Below are 8,991 nucleotides of genomic sequence, written 5' to 3' on the forward strand. Positions count from 1 at the left end.
GAGTGTTGAAAACAACTATAAAACATAGGTACATTACCAAGGAACATGTATGAAAAAGTGGGGAGTGAATGGGAAGGATTGGCGTCCTTGGCACTCTTATAGGCGCAGGGCGCCAGCCTTCAGACTTCAGAGGGGCCTGCTGGGCGCTCTGCAAGGCGCGCCGCCCCAAGGGGGAAACTTCAGAACCCCTGTTGGGGCGCTCTGGCTGGTGCGACGCCCCAGCCTTTTCCCCTGAAAATCCGACTTTCTCCTTAGTTTCTCCAACTCTAAACCCTCTTAACATCCAAGGTTCTTTCCCCAAACACTCATAATCATTAAAACCCTCAATATACAATAGATTCAACTCGGAATTCCATCCGGAAACATGCACCAACCCAACAAGAAACTTCAACAACACGACCACAAACTTCAACAAACACAACCAATCTTTTTCTCGGAATTAAAACAAGTTGGCGTGTGGGGGGAATGAACCAACCCAACACTATGATCTCACCATACCTTAATAGGGATCACCCCCGACGAAATCCACGACGATCTCTACGAACCTTGCTGCTTCTTCTCCTTCTCCTCTTCTTCTCATCTTCTCTCTCAAAGCCCTAACCCTCACTTTTTAAAAGGGAAAACTGATTTAAAATCAGTCTAGACCCTTAATATAACCAAAAAAAAGGTTAGGGAAAGGACCAAAATACCCTTACAAATTCGGATGAGCTTCCCTGCCAACAACCCAACTTCCAAAGGGCATAACTCACTCATACGAACTCGGAATCGTGCAAACTCAGCGGCGTTGGAAACATCATTCCAAGAGATTTCCAAACATAACTGGAAATACACCTAACTCATCCTGATCTAGGAGTTATGACCGTTTGAAGTTGACCCAAAACTCACTTTTTTTCCATAACTAAATTTCCAGATTTTTAATTCTTTCCAAAAATGACTATTTCCAATTCTAAGCTTCTTCATAGCAATTTCAAATTGCCGGATGTTACATTGATAATCTGTATTAACTCTCCTAAACTGAGTAATATATGATTGGATCAATGTAACTGGAGGATTTTCACTTGACTTAAACTAACAGTAGATTCTCCATCTGTGTTAGGTCTGTATAAGTTTATGGAGTGAATAATCGGTCATTGTACATGTGTATTACATGGGTAGTTCTCCAATCCCATCGATTGGCTATTCGAGATGCATGGATATATATATGTATAAATGAGCCCTGAATTTTGCTATTTAGGATTATTCGAAATATTATGATCTATTTAATGTATTATATCTCATATTCTCAATAGACTTTATGCACCCACTTAGTACTACTTAAGTTTTTCTTTTGGTAAAGATAAGATATTAATTCAAAGAATGCATTGTACATGTACCTTATGTTAGAAGGAATTATTTTCAGTTTCTAACTAGATAAGAGATGAGTATTTAATATATTTTTTTGTAACTCTCCTATCATTGAGTTTGATGAATATTTTATTTCCTACCCAAAAAGTTTTCTGAACCACTTCTATCACCATTGGTCTACCCATAGTGACCAGAAAGGGTCGTTACAATGGTAGTTCACTATAGTGAAGCCAGAATGGTTGCCTAGATTCGCCATGGCAAAGTTTCATTCGCTATAGTAGACTTTGCCATAGCGAAAATGTTTCCGCTATAACGAAGCTAGCCAGTCGCTAAGGTTCACCATGACAAGGCTCCTTTCGTCATAGCAATGTTTACTACATCAAAAGGGTCTGGTAGTTTGGAGTTTTATTCAAATATTAGATAGCTTGTACATGTGACTTTCAAGTTTTAGGAATAGTTTTGTTGATATTTCTACATTTTATTTTGAGATTTTATGAAAGAATGATGCAATGACTTGTATGATTTTAAATTGTTATTTTCCGTGTAGTATTTCATAAATTTAGGTGATTTTTTGGGTTGGCTTACTATCGGTGGACTTGATATGTCACATCCTCGAAATTTGGGTCGTGACAAGTTTAAGGATTGACCAATTCCTTAGTTCATTTATTTATTTATAAATACAAGTGATCATAATTGTACATTGATCACTATTGATGAAATAAGATCTGTCTTCTCATTTCCCTTCTAAGACATGTTATTTAAATTCTCAAATTTTATGTGTTGGATGTCATTTTGTTCGCCTAAGCTCCTAGATTAAGGACTAGACTAGATCGATTTCATTTCATCGTTAACATAGTTTTGCTCTTTCTTGATTTATGGTTTATTATTTATTTTATATTAGTTATAGTCATAATCTTTTATTTTTATCACTTGAATAAATAATTAACAAGAATTTAATTTAAATTAATAGTTAGTCATTACGGTTGTGTGTGCGTTTTGAAGTAACAAGTATCTCTCTAGCCACCGTCGAAGGAACTAATCATATTCATAGAGGTCCCGGGTTCAGAGCACTCGAATTTGTAGTCATGCTAATAGGCCCTCCTATCTCTAGAATCAAGAGATTGAATATCAGGCTACAATTGAACATGATAAGGCCAAATTCAACTATTTCTGAAAGATTCGCGATTCTCCACCAATCGTTTTCCAATAGACGCAAACGTGAGAAAATGAGTTAAGCTTGCATGCCGACACACTGACGCTGTCAACTATCAACGTAACACCGGACCTCAAGCTCATTTTGTTCATTTACTTTGTTCATTTTGTTCATTTACTTAATTTACAAATCACGTATTTTGGTCATATCAATTCGAGTGTTCTTGAGCCATGTTTATAAATTCAATTATCACATTTTAAGAGTAAACAATATATGAAGAATTGTTACTCGTTTCTAAAGTGAAAAGTAAATTCAAATTAAAAGTAACTAGAATCCTTGAATTTAATCAAATTGACATCTACACTTGGCCGGAATAAACTTATTGAACAAAGGTAATATTTCGTCACCATTGACTTAGACCCACTAACACACCAAAAATATATAATGAATTAATGATAAATAAAGTCCGGATCCGGTTCCCCTCCATTATCCCTTCCCTCTATTTCGTCAAGTGCACATCTAGATGATAGACATGTGTCTTATTCAAAGTTTAAATGTCAAAACTATAGTATATTAACAATTATCATAACTATAGTTAAGTCAACTAATTTTAGAAAACTACTCTCCAAATTTGGTAAGCATTCCAATATATTTCATACAAAAATTGATATTTATTAATATCATTAATTTCATATTATATTTTTATACTTAAATATTAAATTGTATGATATTTAAGATGAGAATCAACTAAACAATTTTCTGTACGAGTAAACTTTATTCTTGAAATATTATACTATGTTGAGAAAAAAAAGAGTGAAGAATAAAGTTCTATCACATTTCAGCATTAACTAGCTAGCATATTACAAGTTGATTTCTCGGCCACTTAATTTATATATATATATATATAACCACTTTACTTAATGAAGAAAACTAAAATCAAGAAGAAATATGACCACTTAAGAAATCATATTAATGGCAATAATATTCCTTAAACTCAACCCACAACTTGCCCTTTTTTTTAATCATTTGGTCAATTTGGAGCTGTTCACGAGTTACATCCTAGAACATGGAAAGTATATTAATCCAAGAACATGGCTACTTTTTGTATCATTTCTCCTCTATATGTATCTCCAAGACTCCAAATTCCTAAGTAGTAGTGCCGGCAAAATGAGCCCATATTTTGATAACCCGTCCATATTTTAATGGGTTGGGTGAGTAACTTTTTGCAGGGGTAAAATATGGGTTGATACTCATATTCAACCCATAAAAATATGGGTAAAATATGGGTAAACTATGGGTAAACTAGTATTTTACCCAATTCATTTTTTATCCAATCTATTATTATCATATCAAATATGGACGGATTGAATTATTACCCATTTTATGTTGACCCATTTTTAACCCTCCCAAATTTGACCCAATCCGCCTATTTGCCACCACTACGTAAGTAGCATTTCTGTTATTCAATCATTGAATTGATTTATTGAAAAAAGTCAACTCTATGTATGTTTCTTATTAGAAAAGCACACATCAAGGTACTATAATATTTTATAGAATATCATATTCAAATAAGTAGTTAGCGCATGAACCACAAACTAATTAAATAAACATTAGAAAAATCTTTTTTGTTATTTCCTCCCTCTCTCACATTTTCTCAAGACTACCCCAACATTTGTGTTTTCGTTTCTATTTATTTGAAGCTAGCTATAGTTCATTTGAATGTATAAGTAACAAGGGGGGCAAAAAGAGTAAATAAAATGGAGAGTTTTTTGTTGGTGTCTTTGTTATTTTTGGCAATAACAATATTGCCTTCAACTCATGGGCTTGATCAAAGTCCTAAAGGAGTGGATAAATGGTTCAAGAAGCTTCCTCATGCAAAAGTAAAAATGACCAAACTTCACTTCTACTTTCATGATACTGTGACTGCAAAGAATCCATCAGCAATCCAAATAGCACAAGCCAATAATACATTTCAATCACCAACATTGTTTGGCTTAGTAAGAATGATGGACAATCCGTTGACGGTTAAGCCCGAGCCCAACTCAAAAGAAATAGGCCGAGCCCAAGGGATCTATGGCTTCGCATCGTTTGAAGATATAGGCCTTCTTATGACTCTAAACCTTCTGTTCACCGATGGTAAGTACAATGGTAGCACACTTAGTATCCTTGGGCACAACCAGATATTTCATGAGTATCGAGAAATGCCAATCGTTGGTGGTTCTGGTGTTTTCCGGCTAGCACAAGGTGTCGCTACCGCGAAAACATACAGCGGTGATAATACCACACAAAATGCAATAGTTGAATACCATGTTGTGCTTTTGCATTATTGAAGTCTGTTGGCTTGTTTTGTTTGTTCATAATGTATTCTTGATTGCTTTGCTTATTTTTGTTTGTTTTGGTTGTGCATTATGGAAGTCTGCTATGTCGTGATGCTATTAAAGTTAATGTGTTTAATAAAGAAATAAATTACTCCCTTCTCCGTTCACTTTTACTTGTCACACTTTGACTTGACACACTCATTAAGAAAATAATTATTGATATACGTATTTTACCAGCCTATCCCCTTATTAAATGATGTCTTGAAAAATGATTTGAAAAAAAAGATATAATACTGAGGGTAAAACATGAAAAAAAATTATTGTCTTTTTTTTATGTCAAAAATGACAAATAAAAATAAAAATCTATTTTAAAATAAGTAACAAGTAAAAATTAAGGAGGGAGAAATATTTGTTGCCTGTTGGGATTTTAGCACGAAAATTTATAAATTTTGGTGTGAATGAATTGTTCTCTTTTTTTTTTTAAGAAAATCAACAAAAACTTTTATATAAATGAAATTGGGCCACCGTCCATAAAATTACATCAAAGACAACCAAATTTAGCTAGAAAAGAAACCCAACATATTTCCAAAATAGATTAGGCAATAAGCTCTTCAACTTCTTCTGAACTTTGACAATGGTGGGGGTTCCAACTTCCATGGAGGAGATCAAGCTGCTGGTGCGTTCCTTCCTTAGATGTGTTCTGAAAGGTGAGTATACCTCTTTCATTCCTTAACGGATGAGCAACACTAAATAACCAAGATTTCCTTTTTTCAGATGTCAATGTTTCGCTTGTAAGAGCTAGCATTTAGATACATCCTCGCAGGTTAGTCTAGATATTACTAACTTTTTCGATGTATGTAAAATCAGATCTGAAAATAGAGAAAATTGGGTCCACATTACAAAATGATGTTGCTACAAGTAATGTTGAAATCAAATATGCTCTTTCAGACGAATTTCCACTACTGAAAATTATGAACAACATAGGCGTGAAAGTTATATTTTAAATTTAAGAAACAAAATCGTGTGATCACTGCATATCCTTGGTTGTGGAATTTACTGTAGTATCCATCTCCACAAACATGTCCTGCCTTACAGGTATGCCCAACATTGATTGCCCTGAAAGCTCATAAAAACACAGCTAATCCAATTTGTAGATACAATTGAGTCCGATCCTATTGAAGGTTCTACAATACAACATGAGAACGTAGATTGTCAAAATATCATTAAGGACACAAGCAAACAATCGATTGAAGTTCAACTAACCTACATGGACAAACAAACACTAATCAAAGCAGTGCAACAACATTCAGTGCAAGAAAATCTTCAATATCAAACTCAAAAATCTTGTAAAATAGATATGATACTTGCAAACATTACTAGTTACTCCGTTGATACCATTAGAGTTTATATACTCTGATGGTATCAAGGAGGAAGATGTAGTAATTCAATGAAAACTAGTTAAATTGATATGTGATACCATCAGAGTATATATATACTCTCTGGTGGTATCACAAAAGAAAAATCAGTGCTTCACTGAAAACACTACTCAATTACTCCTTGATACCATCAGAGTATATATATACTCTCTGGTGGTATCACAAAAGAAAATCAGTGCTTCACTGAAAACACTACTCAATTACTCCTTGATACCATCAGAGTATATATATACTCTGGTGGTATCAAGGAGGATGAAGTAGTGATTCAGTAAAAACTAGCTAAATTAATATTTGATACTATTATATAGATATTCTGGTGGTATCAAAGAAGAAAAAATAGTTCTTCACTGAAAACACTACTCAATTGCTCATTGATACCATATGAGTATATATATATATACTCTGGTGGTATCAAGGAGAAAGAGTTAGTGATTTAGTGAAAACTAGCTAAATTGATACTTGATACCATTAAAGTATATATATACTCTCTAGTGGTATCAAAGAAGAAAAAACAGTGAAAACACTATTCAATTACTCCTTGATACCATCATAGTATATATATAGGTATCAAGGAGGAAGAGGTAGTAATTCAAAAGCACTAGAACAGAAAAAGGAAAAGCTGTGGATAGTGTGGATCCAGACTTTCTACATCAAAAGCAAGGACCTATCTACAATGACCACCCCAAAGCAGGCATGTTGGATTATAAGGAAGATTTTTTATGCGAGGACATGGTATAAAGATGATGTTGGATCAACTGGAGAAAGGAAGAAACCTGAATCCAACATCAAGAACAACTATGTGACACTTAGGCCTCAGTATCCTCAAGTTGAGTGGAAACAATTGGTTCAGGTCAAGGGTATGATGCTAAGACACCCGTTCATTTTGTGGATGACACTACAGAGGAAACTTTCCAATGTAGACAGAGTCTGTGCAATACTGGTCATATGGAGAACTTTGATAACCTATTCTATGCTTGCCCTTACTCCTCATATATCTTGAACGCAATGTTGAACTGGTTAGGCTATCACAGACAAATATGCAACGACCTTCAAAATGAAGTAGGATAAAGTAGAGCCTCCCATGGGTTTTATGCATTAATAACTTGTTAAAATAATGAAGAATAGCCTTGTAAGTCAATTTTAAAGAGTTTGGAAGTCAAACGTCAAGGGACGACCAAGATGATCGGAAACTACTCTTTTACGTGTTGGTGTGTTCTAGTATATTGTTCATGTTTTTATGTGTTGTTTGGAGTCTAAAATCAGTTGGAGGTGACCCTAGTGTCTTAATAAATGTTCTTAGGGTCAAAACGTTCAGATACGACACCCCGGGGGCCACCCCTAAGGGTCCCCCGAGGAGGACCCCAACCTTGGCCAAGCAAGCTGCCAAGGCAGCTTGACATTGCTCATGGAGGGAGCATGTCCGCGTCGCGGACTAGCTCCACCATAGGCCAAAGTTTTGGTCCGCGTCGCGGACTCTACTGCCTCGAAATTTAATTTTCAGAAACTTGTGGGAACACCTCCGCGTCACAAACTTGTTTCCCGATGAAATTTGCGAAAATAGAACTCAAGTTTGACTTGTTTAAAAGGTCCAACTAAGTGAGGGGTAGTTTGGGTAATTTGGGGAATAAGACCTAAAATTAGACCCCATTCTTCAAATTGACCCTTCCCTCTCAAAATAGATTCTCTTAAAAACTCCATTGAAGACCTTGATGAAGCTCAAGCTAGAAGATGGGTTTTCAACTGATTTCTTCTTTAATTTCATGGGTCTTCAATAATTAAGGTATGGTAATTCTTGATTCTTGAATAACCTCTCATTCAAGGAGTTCTATCAAAGATTTTCAAAAGTGATTGAAAGACCAAAATTCCCAATTTTCAATCTAAACATGGGTTCCTTGTCAAACGATTTTCTAAGTCATTCTATTGATGAACTAATGTGGAATTAAGGTTTTTAAGATAATTTTCAAAGGAATTCTTGAAGAACCCATGATCCCCAAATTCTCAAATATTGGCCTATGATGTGGGTCTTTGTGAATATGATCTCTATTGGTGAAATTTTGTTTAGATTAGATTGTATTGATATTTTTTATGATTATCTATACTTATTCATGTTGAATTGTTGGTGTATTGATGAGTTGAGGATTATGGCCTTATGGGCAAAAAATGGGTTTGATCCCTTTGTTTATAGAATTGTACTTAGATTATGTTTATGTTATTGAATTACATTGTTGATTCCTATTGCTACCTATGTCAATTGATTATGAATTGTTGAGGATTGATCCACGGTGATCATGGCTTGGAGAATTGGTAAGTTGACCTAACTTCTAGTCTATAGTATGAGAATTAATGTTGTGAAGTTTGATCCACTTATGGTGAAGGTGTTTACTTCTTGTCTATCTATACATGTTGAGATCATGGCCTTGAAGGCAATAGATGTGAAGTGAATTGATGATTATGATGCATAGGTTGATGAAGTTGTGCTATGAAGGTTATGTATGAAATCCTCAATGCTAGCATGATGTTTAAAGAGTGTTGATGATGAGGAGTATAATGTGAATGATAATGTTAGGGATAAGGTGTGGTCTACATGATTGATTATGTTAAGGACTATTGTGGAATGACCCCTACCTATATGACCAATATATGAATGTTTGATCATATACATGTTAGAAGTACCTATTCAATGTTCAATGTGTCCTCGTCTCCTATGATGAAGTGTGGGTATGTGGTCTAGAATCCCTAA

General features: G+C 34.8%; 1 protein-coding gene across 1 annotated transcript; it reads left to right on the top strand.

Moving 5' to 3' along the window:
• The first annotated feature begins 4,212 nt into the window (after positions 1-4,212).
• Positions 4,213-4,963, top strand: LOC102581274 (dirigent protein 22-like). The gene has a single exon (XM_006363441.2). The coding sequence runs from the start codon at positions 4,255-4,257 to the stop codon at positions 4,825-4,827; it is 573 nt and encodes a 190-aa protein (XP_006363503.1). The 5' UTR covers positions 4,213-4,254; the 3' UTR covers positions 4,828-4,963.
• The last annotated feature ends 4,028 nt before the right edge of the window (positions 4,964-8,991 follow it).

Source organism: Solanum tuberosum, unplaced genomic scaffold, assembly GCF_000226075.1.
Source record: "Solanum tuberosum cultivar DM 1-3 516 R44 unplaced genomic scaffold, SolTub_3.0 scf00442, whole genome shotgun sequence".
Taxonomy (NCBI): domain Eukaryota; kingdom Viridiplantae; phylum Streptophyta; class Magnoliopsida; order Solanales; family Solanaceae; genus Solanum; species Solanum tuberosum.

Coding starts and splice junctions, on each gene's coding strand:
- LOC102581274 (XM_006363441.2), top strand. CDS start 4,255: ATGGAGAGTTTTTTGTTGGTGTCTTTGTTATTTTTGGCAATAACAATA.